This window comes from Oncorhynchus kisutch, unplaced genomic scaffold (genome assembly GCF_002021735.2).
Source record: "Oncorhynchus kisutch isolate 150728-3 unplaced genomic scaffold, Okis_V2 scaffold771, whole genome shotgun sequence".
NCBI classification, from domain to species: Eukaryota; Metazoa; Chordata; class Actinopteri; order Salmoniformes; family Salmonidae; genus Oncorhynchus; species Oncorhynchus kisutch.
Window position 1 is genome coordinate 61282 of NW_022262716.1, and position 21032 is coordinate 82313.

Here is a 21032-nt window from a genome sequence, read left to right on the forward strand (position 1 = left end):
AGGTACCAGTCATGGTGAGTAGAGACATCATGTCAATAGGTACCAGTCATGGTGAGTAGAGACATCATGTCAATAGGTACCAGTCATGGTGAGTATAGACCTCATGCCAATAGGTACCAGTCATGGTGAGTAGAGACATCATGTCAATAGGTACCAGTCATGGTGAGTAGAGACATCATGCCAATAGGTACCAGTCATGGTGAGTAGAGAGAGACATCATGCCAATAGGTACCAGTCATGGTGAGTAGAGACATCATGCCAATAGGTACCATTCAAGGTGAGTAGAGAGAGACATCATGTCAATAGGTACCAGTCATGGTGAGTAGAGACATCATGCCAATAGGTACCAGTCATGGTGAGTAGAGACCTCATGTCAATAGGTACCAGTCATGGTGAGTAGAGAGAGACCTCATGTCAATAGGTACCAGTCATGGTGAGTAGAGACATCGTGTCAATAGGTACCAGTCATGGTGAGTAGAGACATCATGCCAATAGGTACCAGTCATGGTGAGTAGAGACATCATACCAATAGGTACCAGTCATGGTGAGTAGAGACATCGTGTCAATAGGTACCAGTCATGGTGAGTAGAGACCTCATGTCAATAGGTACCAGTCATGGTGAGTAGAGACATCATGTCAATAGGTACCAGTCATGGTGAGTAGAGACATCATGTCAATAGGTACCAGTCATGGTGAGTAGAGACATCGTGTCAATAGGTACCAGTCATGGTGAGTAGAGAGAGACCTCATGTCAATAGGTACCAGTCATGGTGAGTAGAGACATCATGCCAATAGGTACCAGTCATGGTGAGTATAGACATCATGCCAATAGGTACCAGTCATGGTGAGTAGAGACATCATGTCAATAGGTACCAGTCATGGTGAGTAGAGACATCATGTCAATAGGTACCAGTCATGGTGAGTAGAGACATCATGTCAATAGGTACCAGTCATGGTGAGTAGAGACATCATGTCAATAGGTACCAGTCATGGTGAGTAGAGACATGTCAATAGGTACCAGTCATGGTGAGTAGAGACATGTCAATAGGTACCAGTCATGGTGAGTAGAGACATGTCAATAGGTACCAGTCATGGTGAGAGAGACATCATGTCAATAGGTACCAGTCATGGTGAGTAGAGAGAGACATCATGCCAATAGGTACCAGTCATGGTGAGTAGAGACCTCATGTCAATTAGGTACCAGTCATGGTGAGTAGAGACCTATCATGTCAATAGGTACCAGTCATGGTGAGTAGAGACAACATGCCAGGTTTAAATGTATTATTGTCATAATGTGTCATATCATGCCATACATAATCATATCATCCTGTCAATTCATATCTGACATTAAGATACAACCTCAATAACGTTTCTGTAGAGTATCTTACAGACTGAATAGCTAGTGCTTAGTTGGATGATACAACCTCAGTTTCTGTAGAGTATCTTACAGACTGAATAGCTAGTGGTTAGTTTGGTGATACAACCTCAGAGTTTCTGTAGAGTACCACTAAACTAACCACTAGCTATACTGTCATGGTGAGTGATGTCTAATGGCACATTTAGAGTACAATTACATGGATGCATGTAGGGGGGGGGGGACTTTTATTTTGAAAAAAAACATGTCCTCAATGGGAGCAGCAGGTAAAACCTGCAGCAGGCCTCGACTATTTCTCAATTCATCATTCCCCGATTCCTCTTTCTCTTCGTCTCCTCCTCCAAATGGAGAATAAAGTCAGAGAGGAGGGACCTCGGAACTTCTCCTCTATTACAGTTGAGAGGAGAGTGGAGCGAGGAATCACAGAAAGACAGTCTTTTCCTATCTCCCGTCAAACTAGACGGTAGTTTCTTTCATATGTTTCTGTTGGTGTGTCTTTAGTGCTTTGGGTACAATGAACCCTTTCCCACACAGGCTACAGACGTACGGCTTCTCCCCTGTATGAAACCTCCTCATGTGCACCTTCAGACTCCCAGAGGTGGTGAACCCCTTATCACAGACAGTACAAGGGTACGGTCTCTCTTTAGTGTGCTTGATCTGATGCACTCTCAAGTTCCCCGATTGGGCGAAACTTTTCCCGCAGATGGCGCAGACAAAGGGTTTCTCTCCGGTGTGTGTTCTCTGGTGACTCTTTAGATCCCCGTCCCGCAGGAACATTCTCCCGCAGTATGAGCAGCAGTACTTCTTTTCCAGGCTCTTGTAGTGCATTCTCGCGTGCACCTCCAACCTCTTCATGTCCGGGAAACTCTTCCCGCACTCGCACATGTGATGGCGGACCTCTGCCATGTGTATCCTCTTGTGTTTCTTCAGGCTTTCGCTTCTGGCAAAACGTTGGCCACACACAGAGCACTGGTGCGGTTTTTCCTTGGTGTGGATCAGTATGTGGGTCGCCAAGGACGTTTTCTGAGTGAAGCCCCTCCCACAGTAGGAGCAGTGGAGGAGGTTCTCCCCTGTGTGGATTGACCGGTGGGTCTTGAGGGTGTAGAAGTGGGTGAACGTCTGGCCGCATTGGTCACAAAGGTACGGTTTCTTGTTATTGTGTGTCTGCTTGTGCTCCCTGTACTCCAACAGGTTGCCAAAGCTCTCTGGGCACTTGGAGCAGTGGTATGGTTTCTCTCCTGTATGGGTGCGCTGGTGAGTCTTTAGGTCCTGCAGCAGAGTGAAGGTCTTTCCACATGGTTGGCAGATGTGCTTGGTCTTCTCTCCTGTGTGGATCGTCACGTGAATGTTCAAGTCGTCGAGCTTCAAGAAACTCTCCTCGCAGACAGAGCACTGGTGGGGTTTTTCTGTGCTGGCGCCCTCTCCTGTTTCAATGACAACATTACAAGACAGAGAGGAGAACATTTAATTGGTGCAGAAACAAAGCATTTCTTACTGGAAAAGCTCTGGTAGACCATCCCTGTTTCTGCCTGTTTGCTTCAGTGTGGTTTCCTAGTAAACATGACTCAGGTGTGTGGGTCTCTCTTACCTTTGTGGATCACCTGGTGTCTCTTCAGGTCCTGGTATCGCAGGAAACACTTCCCACAGACGGAGCACTGGTGGGGTTTCTTTCCACTGTGCGTCATTGTGTGTGTCTTCAGGCTGCTGGCTGCAGTGAACCTCTTACCGCACTGGGAGCAGAAATATGGCTTCAGCTCCTGGTCAGGATCCCCTGGACTGTCAGGGTCAGAGCTGGTGCCCTCTCCTGTTTCAATGACAACATTAGAAGGGTTTAACACAGGAGGAAAATGATAAGGATAGCGCAACTCCAACTTGGTGTTCCTCTCACCTTTATGGGTCACCAGGTGTCTTTTAAGGTCGTAGGGTCGAAGGAAGGCCTTGCCACAGACGGAGCACTGGTGGGGTTTCTCTCCGCTGTGGATCTTCATGTGTGCCTTAAGCCTGAAGGCTGCGGTGAACCTCTTACCACACACAGAGCAGGGGAACGGTCTCTCCAGATCTGCTTCCCCTGGACTGTCTGCGTCAGAGTTGTTGCCCCCTTCAATGACAACATTACAGGGGTTCAAATGCTGCACTGTCAATAAATGACAGTTTATTACAGACTAATACACATATAAATACCCAGCTACTTTATGGAAAGAAGCACTGCTGTGGATATGTTGATGTTTCTTCAAGTCACCTGTCTTCCAGCAGAGATCTCAGGGTCCTGTTCATTACTGTTGCAAAATGTTTTGCAAACGGAAAACAAGTGTATTATTATTGGATAGTCCCTCCCACTTCGGGCCCATTTGTTTCTGTTTGGTTCCTAATGAATATGACCCAAGTGTGTGAGCATAGACTTCAGGGGTGTATTCACTAGGAACAAAAATAGAAGCAAACAGAACAAAATGGAGAAGGAACCTGAATTTGTCCAATAGAATTTTTGCACAAAAATTTCCGTTGCAAAATGTTAACAGTGTGCGAATCAGTGTGTTTGAGTCTCTCTCACCTTTGTGTATCTCCTGGTGTCTCTTGAGGTCCTGGAACAGCAGGAAACACTTCCCACAGACGGAGCACTGGTGGTGTATCTCCCCACTGTGAGACTTCATGTGAGACTTTAGTAAAGGCGCTGTGGTGAACCTCTTGCCACACTCTGAGCAGAGGTACAGTCTTTTAGGGTCCGGGTACGGCTTCTGCCCCTGTTCGGGATCCCCTGGGCTGTCTGGGTCCGAGGTGGCGCTCTCTCCTGCTTCAATGACCACGTCACAGGGTTTAGAACACATCGAGACAGAAACAAGAACAGCAAGTACACATACAGTAGACTTACACCCTATGGTAACTGTTCTCTGAGCCTCTATATCCACACCCTATGGTAACTGTACCTCTGAGCCTCTATAACCACACCCTATGGTAACTGTCCTCTGAGCCTCTACAACCACACCCTATGGTAACTGTCCTCTGAGCCTCTATAACCACACCCTATGGTAACTGTCCTCTGAGCCTCTATAACCACAACCTATGGTAACTGTCCTCTGAGCCTCTATAACCACACCCTATGGTAACTGTCCTCTGAGCCTCTATAACCACACCCTATGGTAACTGTTCTCTGAGCCTCTATAACCACACCCTATGGTAACTGTCCTCTGGGCCTCTAATCACACCCTATGATAACTGTCCTCTGAGCCTCTATATCCACACCCTATGGTAACTGTCCTCTGAGCCTCTATAACCACACCCTATGGTAACTGTCCTCTGAGCCTCTATAACTACACCCTATGGTAACTGTCCTCTGAGCCTCTATAACCACACCCTATGGTAACTGTCCTCTGAGCCTCTATAACCACACCCTATGGTAACTGTCCTCTGAGCCTCTATAACCACACCCTATGGTAACTGTCCTCTGAGCCTCTATAACCACACCCTATGGTAACTGTCCTCCGAGCCTCTATAACCACACCCTATGGTAACTGTCCTCCGAGCCACCATAATCACACCCTATGGTAACTGTCCTCTGAGCCTCTATAACCTCACCCTATGGTAACTGTCCTCTGAGCCACCATAATCACAACCGGTTGTACAGTACTCTTTCCGTTGAATTCAACGATGCACCGTTCTGTCATTCCGAACACGATCCTGGGGCTTGCGAAGGTCAAGTTCTACCAACGAGCCACACAGGACGTGTCTTCCAGCAGAGAGATGTTTCTCTCACCTTTGTGCACCACCTGGTGTCTCTTCAGAACACACAGCCACAGGAAACGCTTCCCGCAGACGGAACACTGGTGGGGTTTGTCTTCGCTGTGGATCTTCAGGTGGATCCTCAGGCTGGTCGGCGAGGTGAACGTCTTGCCGCACTCCGAACAGCGGTACGGTCTGTCCGAGGTGACTGCTTTAAATGACAACATCACAGAGGTTAAACCGCTGCAGTACACAAAAGGAGAGAACAGCACCACCAGCGCATACAGTATTAGGCATATATGGGCAATTACATTTTAACTGAATGGAGACAGATTTTTTTTTTTTTTACGTAAAATGTATGCTCTACAAAAAATTAAAAATTAAAGTTTTTCAACAAACATACAACTTTATGCACAAGGACTACATTTACACTGAACATTTGACCCCCCAAAAAAACACATTTACTGGAAGAACTGTGAGGGAGTTTGGTAGGAGTTGTGAGGGAGTTTGGTAGGAGTTGTGAGGGAGTTTGGTAGGAGTTGTGAGGGAGTTTGGTAGGAGTTGTGAGGGAGTTTGGTAGGAGTTGTGAGGGAGTTTGGTAGGAGTTGTGAGGGAGTTTGGTAGGAGTTGTGAGGGAGTTTGGTAGGAGTTGTGAGGGAGTTTGGTAGGAGTTTTGAGGGAGTTTGGTAGGAGTTTTGAGTCAGTTTGGGAGGAGTTGTGAGGGAGTTTGGTAGGAGTTGTGAGGGAGTTTGGTAGGAGTTGTGAGGGAGTTTGGTAGGAGTTTTGAGTCAGTTTGGGAGGAGTTGTGAGGGAGTTTGGTAGGAGTTGTGAGGGAGTTTGGTAGGAGTTGTGAGGGAGTTTGGTAGGAGTTGTGAGGGAGTTTGGTAGGAGTTTTGAGTCAGTTTGGGAGGAGTTGTGAGGGAGTTTGGTAGGAGTTGTGAGGGAGTTTGGTAGGAGTTGTGAGGGAGTTTGGTAGGAGTTGTGAGGGAGTTTGGTAGGAGTTTTGAGGGAGTTTGGTAGGAGTTTTGAGTCAGTTTGGGAGGAGTTGTGAGGGAGTTTGGTAGGAGTTGTGAGGGAGTTTGGTAGGAGTTGTGAGGGAGTTTGGTAGGAGTTTTGAGGGAGTTTGGTAGGAGTTTTGAGTCAGTTTGGGAGGAGTTGTGAGGGAGTTTGGTAGGAGTTGTGAGGGAGTTTGGTAGGAGTTGTGAGGGAGTTTGGTAGGAGTTTTGAGGGAGTTTGGTAGGAGTTTTGAGTCAGTTTGGGAGGAGTTGTGAGGGAGTTTGGTAGGAGTTGTGAGGGAGTTTGGTAGGAGTTGTGAGGGAGTTTGGTAGCGGAATTTCAGTGAAATCTCCCTCAGTTTATTTACGTGACCTGGTTTTCTTAAAGACTGCTTAAAGAACGGCGTGTCGGTTTATGACAGGACACCTTGAGCTTGAAAGAAGTGAGTGAAGTGGATTTAGTGAAGTGGATTTACACCCGGTAACAGATCTCTACAAAAAAGGGTGTAAATATGCAACATCCTCCTCTACATATGTGGGTATCCAACATCCTGCTCTACATATGTGGGTATCCAACATCCTCCTCTACATATGTGGGTATCCAACATCCTCCTCTACATATGTGGGTATCCAACATCCTCCTCTACATATGTGGGTATCCAACATCCTCCTCTACATATGTGGGTATCCAACATCCTCCTCTACATATGTGGGTATCCAACATCCCCTCTACATATGTGGGTATCATGATCCAACATCCTCCTCTACATATGTGGGTATCATGATCCAACATCCTCCTCTACATATGTGGGTATTATGATCCAACATCCTCCTCTACATATGTGGGTATCCAACATCCTCCTCTACATATGTGGGTATCCAACATCCTCCTCTACATATGTGGGTATCCAACATCCTCCTCTACATATGTGGGTATCCAACATCCTCCTCTACATATGTGGGTATCCAACATCCTCCTCTACATATGTGGGTATCCAACATCCTCCTCTACATATGTGGGTATCCAACATCCTCCTCTACATATGTGGGTATCCAACATCCTCCTCTACATATGTGGGTATCCAACATCCTCCTCTACATATGTGGGTATCCAACATCCCCTCTACATATGTGGGTATTATGATCCAACATCCTCCTCTACATATGTGGGTATCATGATCCAACATCCTCCTCTACATATGTGGGTATTATGATCCAACATCCTCCTCTACATATGTGGGTATCCAACATCCTCCTCTACATATGTGGGTATCCAACATCCTCCTCTACATATGTGGGTATTATGATGCAACATCCTCCTCTACATATGTGGGTATCCAACATCCTCCTCTACATATGTGGGTATTATGATCCAACATCCTCCTGGGTATTATTCTACACCCGGGCAATTATTTAAGTCTGCTCCGCAGCAAAACCACATTTGGTTCATCCGAAGCTAAATCTGCACGAATGTTTTACAAGTTTGGATATCAAAGCACAGTAGAGTTCAGTAGAGTATAGTATAGTACAGTACAGAATAGTAAAGTTCAGTACAGTAGATTTAAGTAGAGTATAGTACATTTCAATAGAGTACAGTAGAGAAGAGTTCAGTACAGAACAGTAGAGTTCAGTTCAGTAGAGTACAGTATAGTAGATTTCAGTAGAGTACAGTACAGTTTAGTAGAGTATAGTAGAGTTCAGTACAGAACAGTAGAGTCCAGTAGATTTCAGTAGAGTACAGTACAGTATAGTTCAGTATAGTAGATTTCAGTAGAGTACAGTACAGTAGAGAAGAGTTCAGTAGATTTAAGTAGTGTATAGTACATTTCAGTAGAGTTCAGTAGAGTACAGCATTCTAGAGTTCAGAACAGTAAAGAAGAGTTCAGTAGATTTCAGTAGAGTACAGTTCAGTACAGTACAGTAGATTTCAGTAGAGTACAGTAGATTTCAGTAGAGTACAGTAGATTTCAGTAGAGTACAGTACAGTTCAGTAGAGTACAGTACAGTTCAGTAGAGTACAGTACAGTTCAGTAGAGTACAGTACAGTACAGTACAGTATATTTCAGTAGAGTACAGTACAGTTCAGTAGAGTACAGTACAGTTCAGTAGAGTACAGTAGATTTCAGTAGAGTACAGTACAGTTCCGTACAGTACAGTTCAGTAGATTTCAGTAGAGTACAGTACAGTTCAGTAGAGTACAGTAGATTTCAGTGCAGTATAGTAGAGATCAGTATAGTAGATTTCAGTAGGGTTCAGTACAGTAGATTTCAGTACAGTACAGTAGAGTAGACTTCAGTAGAGTACAGTAGATTAGAGTGCAGTACAGTACAGGAGTACAGTACAGTTCAGTAGATTTCAGTACAGTACAGTAGAGTTCAGTAGAGTACAGTACAGTTCAGTGGAGTACAGTACAGTTCAGTGGAGTACAGTACAGTAGAGTTCAGTAGAGTTCAGTAGAGTACAGTTCAGTAGAGTACAGTCGAGTTCAGTTCAGTGGAGTACAGTATAGTACAGTAGAGTTCAGTACAGTACAGTTCAGTACAGTTCAGTGGAGTACAGTAGAGTTCAGTACAGTTCAGTAGAGTTCAGTACCACAGGACTGTATGGCGCTATACTGAGCTATACTCCACAGGACTGTATGGTACTATACTGAACTATACTCCACAGTACAGGACTGTATGGTACGATACTGAACTATACTCCACAGGATTGTATGGTACTATACTGAACTATAATCCACAGTACAGGACTGTATGGTACTATAATCCACAGTACAGGACCGTGGCGGAGATCTTTGTGGGCTATACTCAGCCTTGTCTCAGGATGGTAAATTGGTGGTTGAAGATATCCCTCTAGTCATGAGGGGGCTGTGCTTTGGCAAAGTGGGTGGGGTTATATACCTCCTGTTTGGCCCTGTCTGGGGGTGTCCTCGGATGGGGCCACAGTGTCTCCTGACCCCTCCTGTCTCAGCCTCCAGTATTTATGCTGTAGTAGTTTATGTGACGGGGGGCTAGGGTCAGTCTGTATATCTGGAGTATTTCTCCTGTCTTATCCGGTGTCCTGTGCGAATTTAAGTGTGCTCTCCCTAATTCTCTCCTTCTCTCTTTCTTTCTCTCTCTCGGAGGACCTGAGCCCTAGGACCATGCCCCAGGACTACCTGACATGATGACTCCTTGCTGTCCCCAGTCCACCTGGCCGTGCTGCTGCTCCAGTTTCAACTGTTCTGCCTTATTATTATTGGACCAGGCTGGTCATTTATGAACATTTGAACATCTTGGCCATGTTCTGTTATAATCTCCACCTGGCACAGCCAGAAGAGGACTGGCCACCCCTCATAGCCTGGTTCCTCTCTAGGTTCTGGCCTTTCTAGGGAGTTTTTCCTAGCCACCCCTCAGAGCCTGGTTCCTCTCTAGGTTTCTTCCTAGGTTTTGGCCTTTCTAGGGAGTTTTTCCCTAGCCACCGTGCTTCTACACCTGCATTGCTTGCTGTTTGGGGTTTTAGGCTGGGTTTCTGTACAGCACTTTGTGACATCAGCTGATGTAAGAAGGGCTTTATAAACACATTTAATTGATTGGTGACCCAACTGAGGTTTGTAACTATAGGTTTGTAAGTATAGTCTATTCAATTGCAGAAATTCTGTTACCGATTTTTTTGGAGGGGGTCAAAGAATTTCGAATTCATAAACAAAATTGATATCAGTAAAAACACTATAGCTAAATTGGTAGGTCTACATTTACTTGTTACATTTGTGAACTTTCATTATCCTCCTTATGGAGGAAGAGACATTAGGACATATCTTAAAGATATGGTGTGGTTTTTAGTAACGAGGCAACGATTCAGTAACATTTATCCAAAACTAAATATAAGAATTGATATTAGTTGGGTTTTTACTTCAATATTATTGTGTTTTGATGTATTTCTTCTAAGACTTTTTCTGGTAGATGTTTATTTAAGAACCCTTGTCCATCCAATAAGCTTATTCACATTTTTGGGGGATGGAAAATGGTTCAAATGTATGTATGCCTTAATTTCTTCAAAATATAGACTCTCTGCTTTCATTTGACAATTTGACTCCAATGAACTTCACGTTGGTGCTCATGGGGTCATTTTACATGGGAATGAACCTACACCGTATAGATCAACTTATTTAACTGATAAACAGGTGCACTGGTGTGGACAAGTTGATTGACAGTGTTCCAATAGAGAGATGTGTTTGAGGAGCGACGCCGTTGTTTGAGGAGCGAAGCCAGTGTTTGAGGAGCGACGCCAGGTGTTTGAGGAGCGACGCCAGGTGTTTGAGGAGCGACGCCAGGTGTTTGAGGAGCGACGCCGGGTGTTTGAGGAGCGACGCCAGTGTTTGAGGAGCGACGCCAGTGTTTGAGGAACGAAGCCGGTGTTTGAGGAGCGACGCCAGGTGTTTGAGGAGCGACGCCGGGTGAGAGAGGAGCGACGCCGGGTGAGAGAGCGACGTCGGGTGTTGAGGGGCGACGCCGGTGTTTGAGGAGCGACGCCGGTGTTTGAGGAGCGAAGCCGGTGTTTGAGGAGCGACGCCGGTGTTTGAGGAGCGACGCCGGTGTTTGAGGAGCGACGCCGGGTGAGAGAGGAGCGACGCCGGGTGAGAGAGCGACGCCGGTGTTTGAGGGGCGACGCCGGTGTTTGAGGAGTGCTGCCGGGTGAGAGAGGAGTGACGCCGGGTGAGAGAGCGACGTCGGGTGTTGAGGAGCGAAGCCGGTGTTTGAGGAGCGACGCCGGTGTTTGAGGAGCGACGCCGGGTGAGAGAGGACCGACGCCAGTGTTTGAGGACCGACGCCAGTGTTTGAGGAGCGACGCCGGGTGTTTGAGGAGCGACGCCAGTGTTTGAGGAGCGACGCCAGTGTTTGAGGAGCGACGCCGGGTGAGAGAGGAGCGACGCCGGGTGAGAGAGGAGCGACGCCAGTGTTTGAGGAGCGACGCCGGTGTTTGAGGAGCGACGCCGGTGTTTGAGGAGCGACGCCAGTGTTTGAGGAGCGAAGCCGGTGTTTGAGGAGCGACGCCGGGTGAGAGAGGAGCGACGCCGGGTGAGAGAGCGACGTCGGGTGTTGAGGGGCGACGCCGGTGTTTGAGGAGCGACGCCGGGTGAGAGAGGAGCGACGTCGGGTGTGGGAGGAGCGACGCCGGGTGAGTGAGGGGCGACGCCGGGTGAGTGAGGGGCGACGCCAGTGTTTGAGGAGCGACGCCGGGTGAGAGAGGAGCGACGCCGGGAGAGAGAGGAGTGACGTCGGGTGTGTGAGGGGCGACGCCGTTGTGAGAGAGGAGCGACGCCGGGTGAGAGAGGAGCGACGTCGGGTGTGTGAGGGGCGACGCCGGGACAGAGAGGAGCGACGCCGGGTGAGTGAGGGGCGACGCCAGTGTTTGAGGAGCGACGTCGGGTGAGAGAGGAGCGACGCCAGTGTTTGAGGAGCGACGCCGGGTGAGAGAGGAGCGACGCCGGGTGAGGGAGGAGCGACGCCGGGAGAGAGAGGAGTGACGTCTGTTGTGTGAGGGGCGACGCCGGGTGAGAGAGGAGCGACGCCGGGTGAGAGAGGAGCGACGCCGGGTGAGAGAGGAGCGACGCGATGTCGGGTGTTTGGGTGTCTCTCTTACCTTTGTGGATCATCTGGTGTCTCTTCAGGTCTGTGGATCGTAGGAAGCGCTTGCCACAGAAGGAGCACTGGTGGGGTTTCTCTCCGCTGTGTCTCTGCATGTGAGTCTTCAGGCTGCTTGGTGCAGTGAACCGCTTACCACACTGGGAGCAGAGGAACGGTCTCTCTTTGTCTGAGCTGGCACCATCTCCTGTTTCTATAACAACATCACAGGGGTTAAACAGGAGTCCCTGGACACAGCCCTTAGCCGTGGTATATTGGCCATATATCACAAACCCCCGAGGTGCCTTATTGCTGTTATAAACTGGTTACCAACGTAATTAGGGCAGTAAAAATACATATTATGTCATACCCGTGGTATACGGTCTGATAAACCACGGCTGTTAGCCAATCAGCATACAGGGTTTCGAACCACCCAGTTTATTATACTGTATACAACACTATGCATTGGTATGTAGGAAGGTAGAAAGGGAAGAAGACTCCTCTTAGACCCCTTTTAATGTAAACTGATCATGAGTTATTTGGTTAGGGGGCACGGTTTAGTACATACAAGATTGACAGCTATAGGCAGTCACTCAGCCCTCTGGGCCCTTCTCAAAAGTAGTGCTCTATATAGGGATCTGGGTTCCATGAAACTGATCTCTGATGTTCTGATCAGGGATTACCTGGTTGGTCCTGTCCCCAACCTCCTTAGTCATCTGAAACTGGTCTCTGATGTTCTGATCAGAGATTACCTGGTTGGTCCTGTCCCCAACCTCCTTAGTCATCTGAAACTGGTCTCTGATGTTCTGATCAGGGATTACCTGGTTGGTCCTGTCCCCAACCTCCTTAGTCATCTGAAACTGGTCTCTGATGTTCTGATCAGGGATTACCTGGTTGGTCCTGTCCCCAACCTCTTTAGTCATCTGAAACTGGTCTCTGATGTTCTGATCAGGGATTACCTGGTTGGTCCTGTCCCCAACCTCCTTAGTCATCTGAAACTGGTCTCTGATGTTCTGATCAGGGATTACCTGGTTGGTCCTGTCCCCAACCTCCTTAGTCATCTGAAACTGGTCTCTGATGTTCTGATCAGGGATTACCTGGTTGGTCCTGTTCCCAACCTCCTTAGTCATCTGAAACTGGTCTCAATATACTGTAGCTCCCTCTGGATGTTTTGATCAGTGATTAATTACCTGGGTTGGTCCTGTCCCCATCCTCCTCCTCTCTGTCCCCAACCTCCTCTCCGTCCTCCTCTCTGTCCCCAATCTCCTCCTCTCCATCCTCCTCCTCCTCTCTGACCCCCTCCTCCTCTTCTTCTCTTTTAACAGTAACAAGTTCTGTAAAACGTCAAACCAAAAGATCTAAAACACTTTATAATATAAATGCCTCCCGTCGGTACTCCACCAGAAGGAGCTCTAACTTGGTTCCCTGTAGAATCAAGAGCTCCTTGGGGGGGGGGGGGGGGGGGGGACACATTCTGGTACTCTGCTGCAGTTCTGTGGAACTGAACCTGTAAAGTGTCACTTGTGGAAATATCTGAAAAGTAACGTAACGGTGTGATTAGGGGTAAGCTATTCTTTCAAGAGGTGACTCTTAAAACGAGCACCTCTGTGCTGTTAATTGTTCTAAGTTGTTGTATATATATTTTGTAATTGATGATACGGTTGTTTTAAAGTGCATTGAGAATAATGTGTAAATCAGGCCCACCTGCCATCTCACAGGACCACAGTGGAAATAATAACCTGCCATCTCACAGGACCACAGTGGAAATAATAACCTGCCATCTCACAGGACCACAGTGGAAATAATAACCTGCCATCTCACAGGACCACAGTGGAAATAATAACCTGCCATCTCACAGGACCACAGTGGAAATAATAACCTGCCATCTCACAGGACCACAGTGGAAATAATAACCTGCCATCTCACAGGACCTCAGTGGAAATAATAACCTGCCATCTCACAGGACCACAGTGGAAATAATAACCTGCCATCTCATAGGACCACAGTGGAAATAATAACCTGCCATCTCACAGGACCACAGTGGAAATAATAACCTGCCATCTCACAGGACCACAGTGGAAATAATAACCTGCCATCTCACAGGACCACAGTGGAAATAATAACCTGCCATCTCACAGGACCACAGTGGAAATAATAACCTGCCATCTCACAGGACCACAGTGGAAATAATAACCTGCCATCTCACAGGACCTCAGTGGAAATAATAACCTGCCATCTCACAGGACCACAGTGGAAATAATAACCTGCCATCTCACAGGACCACAGTGGAAATAATAACCTGCCATCTCACAGGACCACAGTGGAAATAATAACCTGCCATCTCACAGGACCACAGTGGAAATAATAACCTGCCATCTCACAGGACCACAGTGGAAATAATAACCTTCCATCTCACAGGACCTCAGTGGAAATAATAACCTGCCATCTCACAGGACCACAGTGGAAATAATAACCTGCCATCTCACAGGACCACAGTGGAAATAATAACCTGCCATCTCACAGGACCACAGTGGAAATAATAACCTGCCATCTCACAGGACCACAGTGGAAATAATAACCTGCCATCTCACAGGACCACAGTGGAAATAATAACCTGCCATCTCACAGGACCACAATGGAAATAATAACCTGCCATCTCACAGGACCACAGTGGAAATAATAACCTGCCATCTCACAGGACCACAATGGAAATAATAACCTGCCATCTCACAGGACCACAGTGGAAATAATAACCTGCCATCTCACAGGACCACAGTGGAAATAATAACCTGCCATCTCACAGGACCACAATGGAAATAATAACCTGCCATCTCACAGGACCACAGTGGAAATAATAACCTGCCATCTCACAGGACCTCAGTGGAAATAATAACCTGCCATCTCACAGAACCACAGTGGAAATAATAACCTGCCATCTCACAGGACCACAATGGAAATAATAACCTGCCATCTCACAGGACCACAGTGGAAATAATAACCTGCCATCTCACAGGACCACAGTGGAAATAATAACCTGCCATCTCACAGGACCACAGTGGAAATAATAACCTGCCATCTCACAGGACCACAGTGGAAATAATAACCTGCCATCTCACAGGACCACAGTGGAAATAATAACCTGCCATCTCACAGGACCACAGTGGAAATAATAACCTGCCATCTCACAGGACCACAGTGGAAATAATAACCTGCCATCTCACAGGACCACAGTGGAAATAATAACCTGCCATCTCACAGGACCACAGTGGAAATAATAACCTGCCATCTCACAGGACCACAGTGGAAATAATAACCTGCCATCTCACAGGACCACAATGGAAATAATAACCTGCCATCTCACAGGACCACAGTGGAAATAATAACCTGCCATCTCACAGGACCACAGTGGAAATAATAACCTGCCATCTCACAGGACCACAATGGAAATAATAACCTGCCATCTCACAGGACCACAGTGGAAATAATAACCTGCCATCTCACAGGACCACAGTGGAAATAATAACCTGCCATCTCACAGGACCACAGTGGAAATAATAACCTGCCATCTCACAGGACCACAGTGGAAATAATAACCTGCCATCTCACAGGACCACAGTGGAAATAATAACCTGCCATCTCACAGGACCACAGTGGAAATAATAACCTGCCATCTCACAGTGGAAATAATAACCTGCCATCTCACAGGACCACAATGGAAATAATAACCTGCCATCTCACAGTGGAAATAATAACCTGCCATCTCACAGGACCACAATGGAAATAATAACCTGCCATCTCACAGGACCACAGTGGAAATAATAACCTGCCATCTCACAGTGGAAATAATAACCTGCCATCTCACAGGACCACAGTGGAAATAATAACCTGCCATCTCACAGAACCACAGTGGAAATAATAACCTGCCATCTCACAGGACCTCAGTGGAAATAATAACCTGCCATCTCACAGGACCACAATGGAAATAATAACCTGCCATCTCACAGGACCACAGTGGAAATAATAACCTGCCATCTCACAGTGGAAATAATAACCTGCCATCTCACAGTGGAAATAATAACCTGCCATCTCACAATGGAAATAATAACCTGCCATCTCACAGTGGAAATAATAACCTGCCATCTCACAGTGGAAATAATAACCTGCCATCTCACAGTGGAAATAATAACCTGCCATCTCACAGTGGAAATAATAACCTGCCATCTCACAGTGGAAATAATAACCTGCCATCTCACAGTGGAAATAATAACCTGCCATCTCACAGGACCACAATGGAAATAAGCCTTTGGACCTCAGTGTTTTTATCCTGAATAATTGTTTATATTATGTTATATTATGTCATGTCATGTTATGTTATATTATGTTATATTATGTGATGTTATATTATGTCATGTTGTGTGATGTCATGTTGTGTTGTGTCATGTCGTGTTGTGTCATGTCGTGTTGTGTCATGTCGTGTTGTGTCATGTGTCATGTCATGTCATGTCGTGTCAGGTCATGTAGTGTCGTGTCGTGTCGTGTAATGTCGTGTCGTGTCGTGTCGTGTTGTGTCATGTGTTGTGTCATGTTGTCATGTCATGTTGTGTTGTCTTCAGCTGGAGCAGACTACTACTTTTAATTACCTAATCAATATTCACATGATAAGGTCTTGGGATAATACATACATCTAGTCTATACCCTGGCTAGTGTACGTATTACCTGGGTTGGCCACATCTCCTCCTTCCTGGTCCTCCTCTTCTTCCATATCTACTGGAACAAGATCAACATCACACATATTGGTCTGTGTCCGGAATGACACGCTATTCCCTATATAGTGCACTACATGCTGTGCAATACTCTGAACTATAGCAGACCTGGGTTCAAATAGTATTTGAAACCATTCAAATGCTTCATCTGTACTTGATTGAGCTTGCCTGGAGCAATTGAACCAAATGGGATAGTCCCAAAAGTGTCACCCCGCCCCCCTGGCTATTTGGCCCTCCAGGCAGGCTCAACCAAACGCTGAAGGATTTGAATGTTTTAAATGATTTGTTATATATTTTTAAAACTAGATTAGTATGTAACCTCTCTCTCTAAAAACTCCTATTAGGATGTAACCTAGCAACCTAAAACTCCTATTAGGATGCAACCTAAAAACTCCTATTAGGATGCAACCTAAAAACTCCTATTAGGATGTAACCAAGCAACCTAAAAACTCCTATTAGGATGTAACCAAGCAACCTAAAAACTCCTATTAGGATGTAACCTAGCAACCTAAAACTCCTATTAGGATGTAACCTAGCAACCTAAAACTCCTATTAGGATGTAACCTAGCAACCTAAAAATTCCTATTAGGATGTAACCTAGCAACCTAAAACTCCTATTAGGATGTAACCTAGCAACCTAAAAACTCCTATTAGGATGTAACCTAGCAACCTAAAAACTCCTATTAGGATGTAACCTAACAACCTAAAACTCCTATTAGGATGTAACCTAGCAACCTAAAACTCATATTAGGATGCAACCTAGCAACCTAAAACTCCTATTAGGATGCAACCTAGCTCTCTGTAACTCGAGGCAGAATTCTGCCTTCTCCCTATGTTTTAACGTTGAGAAACATCAATAATCACCGCTTGAGAGATAAGGCTTTCAAAACAAATGGCCCTTATCTTTCATCGGCGAGAAAGAATCCTTCAAATACTGTAGTAGTAACAGATCCATACAGCTATGGAGCCTCCATCCTACTAGACTACACTGTAGTAGTAACAGATCCATACAGCCTCCATCCTACTAAACTACACTGTAGTAGTAACAGATCCATACAGCCTCCATCCTACTAGACTACACTGTAGCAGTAACAGATCCATACAGCCTCCATCCTACTAAACTACACTGTAGTAGTTACAGACCCATACAGCCTCCATCCTACTAAACTACACTGTAGTAGTAACAGATCCATACAGCCTCCATCCTACTAAACTACACTGCAGCAGGTACAGCCTCCATCCTACTAAACTACACTGCAGCAGGTACAGCCTCCATCCTACTAAACTACACTGTAGTAGTAACAGATCCATACAGCTATGGAGCCTCCATCCTACTAAACTACACTGCAGCAGGTACAGCCTCCATCCTACTAAACTACACTGTAGTAGTAACAGATCCATACAGCCTCCATCCTACTAAACTACACTGTAGTAGTAACAGATCCATACAGCCTCCATCCTACTAAACTACACTGTAGTAGTAACAGATCCATACAGCCTCCATCCTACTAAACTACACTGCAGCAGGTACAGCCTCCATCCTACTAAACTACACTGTAGTAGTAACAGATCCATACAGCCTCCATCCTACTAAACTACACTGTAGTAGTAACAGATCCATACAGCCTCCATCCTACTAAACTACACTGTAGTAGTTACAGATCCATACAGCCTCCATCCTACTAAACTACACTGTAGTAGTTACAGATGCCTCCATCCTACTAAACTACACTGTAGCAGTTACAGATCCATACAGCCTCCATCCTACTAAACTACACTGCAGCAGGTACAGCCTCCATCCTACTAAACTACACTGTAGTAGTAACAGACCCATACAGCCTCCATCCTACTAAACTACACTGTAGTAGTTACAGATCCATACAGCTATGGAGCCTCCATCCGACCAAACTACACTTCCACTACTCTTCCCGAGTTACACTTACACACAGGTGTTCGGAGCATGCTAGACAGCTAATTGGCACAGGTGGTCGCCTCTTGTATTCCATCAGTTTTCCATAAACAAGCGCTGTAACTTGAAGATATGTCCGTATGGGAACAATAACCCTATCAAGGTGTGTACCAATTTAACCATTTTTTTTTTTTTTGAAAATTATAAAAAGGTCCTTATCCTTCCAAAACCGCACCACAAGCGACTTGTGTTAATATTCAGATTGAGCGTTTGGGCTCTTAACAAAACTCCCCCTGTACAGAAGACGCCTTCATCCAATGTCTTCTGTAATGGAACTGAGAGCTTGGATCGGGGTCTAGATGTAACCCAGTGGCAGGTGTAGGTATCTTAGACTCACCCGAGTCAACGTTACCGTCTTCCCTCTCCTGTTCTACTCCCCCATTCTCTTCCTCGGTTCTTCTCTCATCCTCCTCTTCCTCTTTTTTGACAATCACATTGAGCTCCAGTGTTTGACTGCAGTCCTCCAGCTTCACTGACGCCATCTCTTGACCTGGCTGTGAGCTTTTCTGGGCCGGACTCGGTTCAGTCATGGTATGCTAGAGGCGGATGCTTTTTAAGAAAGGAATATAGATATGTTAATGTAATTAAAATAATATATAAAACACAAAAATATATATAAATCACAATGGGAGGAACCGACTTTCATGCCAGGGAAAGCGCTGCAGATAAACAATTAGCTAAAGGCCATTTCACCAATCACCATGTTTGTATAGGCTAAATGGTGATGTAATGTACGACCGCGCAAAATAATGTAGTCTTTCTACGTACAGTGTTTTCACTCCGACATAATTCATTCATATGGAGTTCCTCCCCTGAACTGTAATGGATTTGTATCGATAACGTTCCTGGCCAGAACAACAACCGAGACAGCCCAACGGACCGTGGCTGTCTACAACCACACTGTTCAACATCTTCCACATCGCCGACCGACAATAAACGTTAACTGTAAGTTTCAGCGTCTGGTTATAGTTTAAATTACTATAATCAAAACACGACAGATTACCTGATATCACTGGTATTTTATTGTTTGATTAGACTCTGAGCATGGAGAATCGGATGAGCCAGTACTGTAAACTTCCGCCTGCGCGCAGGATGGGAAAGGGCGTCATGTTCACGGGCGTCATGTAAGCGCAGGCGTCGGCCATCACACCGACCGATTCGCAACCCTCCTCCCAGTTTATCAATAAAAGACCAGCGATTTCAGGTAATCCGAAAATGCTTTCATGATCATTTAAACGATAAACAACAGATGAACATTACAGTAAACGTTTATTGTCAATCGGTAATGTGGTCGATTGCAGCTGTTGAATAGTGTCAGTTTTGTCGGGCTTGCAGCGGTTGTTGTGGTTTCCGTCTGTCATGTTTATTTTTTTTATTTTTTTTACTCAGGGTCGTTATCGATACAAGCCATTACATAGGTGAGGACTCAAAATGAATGTATATCTGAGTAAGAGTATGGTACTGTGTAAAAAAAAAGTGCTGATTAGTTAAATGCTCCTTATTGTTTTACTGTAGCGCTTGTTGCACAAGCAAGAAATCTGACTCCTCACACCGTGACAAATATAATGAAAAGAGGATACCAAGTCAGTATGTGTGTATATATATATATACTACCGTTCAAAAATGTGGAGTCACTTAGAAATGTCCTTGTTTTCCATTGAAACATACATGAAATTAGTTGCAAAATGAATAGGAAATATAGTCAAGACGTTGACAAGGTTATAAATAATGATTTTTAATTGAAATAATAATTGTGTCCTTCAAACTTTGCTTTAATCAAAGAATCCTCAATTTGCAGCAATTACAGCCTTGCAGGTCTTTTTCATTCTAGTTGTCAATTTGTTGAGGTAATCTGAAGAGATTTCACCCCATGCTTCATGAAGCACCTCCCACAAGTTGGATTGGCTTGATGGGCACTTCTTATGTACCATACGGTCAAACTGCTCCCCCAACAGCTCAATAGGGTTGAAATACGGGGCCTGTGCTGGCCACTCCATTATAGACAGAATACCAGCTGACTGCTTTTTCCCTAAATAGTTATTGCATAGTTTGGAGCTGTGCTTTGGCTCCAATTAAGCGCCGTCCACAGAGTATGGCATGGCGTGGCAAAATTGAGTGATAACGTTCCTTCTTCAAGATCCCTTTTACCTTGTACAAATCTCCCACTTTACCAGCACCAAAGCACCCCCAGACCATCACATTCCCTCCACCATGCTTGACAGATGGCGTCAAGAACTCCTCCAGCATCTTTTCATTTTTCTGCTTCTCACAAATGTTCTCCTTCGTGATCTGAATATCTCAAACATAGATTTGTCTGTCCATAACACTTTTTTTCCCCAATCTTCCTCTGTCCATTGTCTGTGTTCTTTTGCCCATCTTAATCTTTTATTTTTATTGGTCAGTCTGAGATATGGCTTTTTCTTTGCAACTCTGCCTATAAGGCCAGCATCCCAGAGTCGCTTCTTCAATGTTGACGTAGAGACTGGACAGAGGAACTCTGCCTATAAGGCCAGCATCCCAGAGTCGCTTCTTCAATGTTGACGTAGAGACTGGACAGAGGAACTCTGCCTAGAAGGCCAGCATCCCAGAGTCGCTTCTTCAATGTTGACATTG

General features: G+C 45.6%; 1 protein-coding gene across 4 annotated transcripts; it reads right to left on the minus strand.

Moving 5' to 3' along the window:
- Positions 1 to 1205: 1205 nt before the first annotated feature.
- LOC116361905 (zinc finger protein 345) lies at positions 1206 to 19605 on the minus strand. 4 transcript variants are annotated; one of them, XM_031816284.1, is made up of 10 exons: positions 19423 to 19605; positions 18757 to 18968; positions 16404 to 16454; positions 12878 to 13021; positions 11707 to 11901; positions 5124 to 5300; positions 3924 to 4160; positions 3264 to 3473; positions 2964 to 3179; positions 1206 to 2799 (listed from the first exon to the last, which is right to left on the minus strand). In XM_031816284.1, exons 2-10 carry the CDS (start codon positions 18947 to 18949, stop codon positions 1832 to 1834), a joined length of 2391 nt encoding a protein of 796 aa, XP_031672144.1. In that variant the 5' UTR covers positions 18950 to 18968; positions 19423 to 19605; the 3' UTR covers positions 1206 to 1831. The 4 variants fall into 4 exon arrangements, with proteins under 4 accessions (XP_031672144.1, XP_031672141.1, XP_031672143.1 ...); XM_031816281.1 differs by having other exon boundaries at positions 3924 to 4163; XM_031816283.1 differs by having other exon boundaries at positions 3924 to 4163; positions 16404 to 16451; positions 19423 to 19604.
- Between the last annotated feature and the right edge of the window lie 1427 nt (positions 19606 to 21032).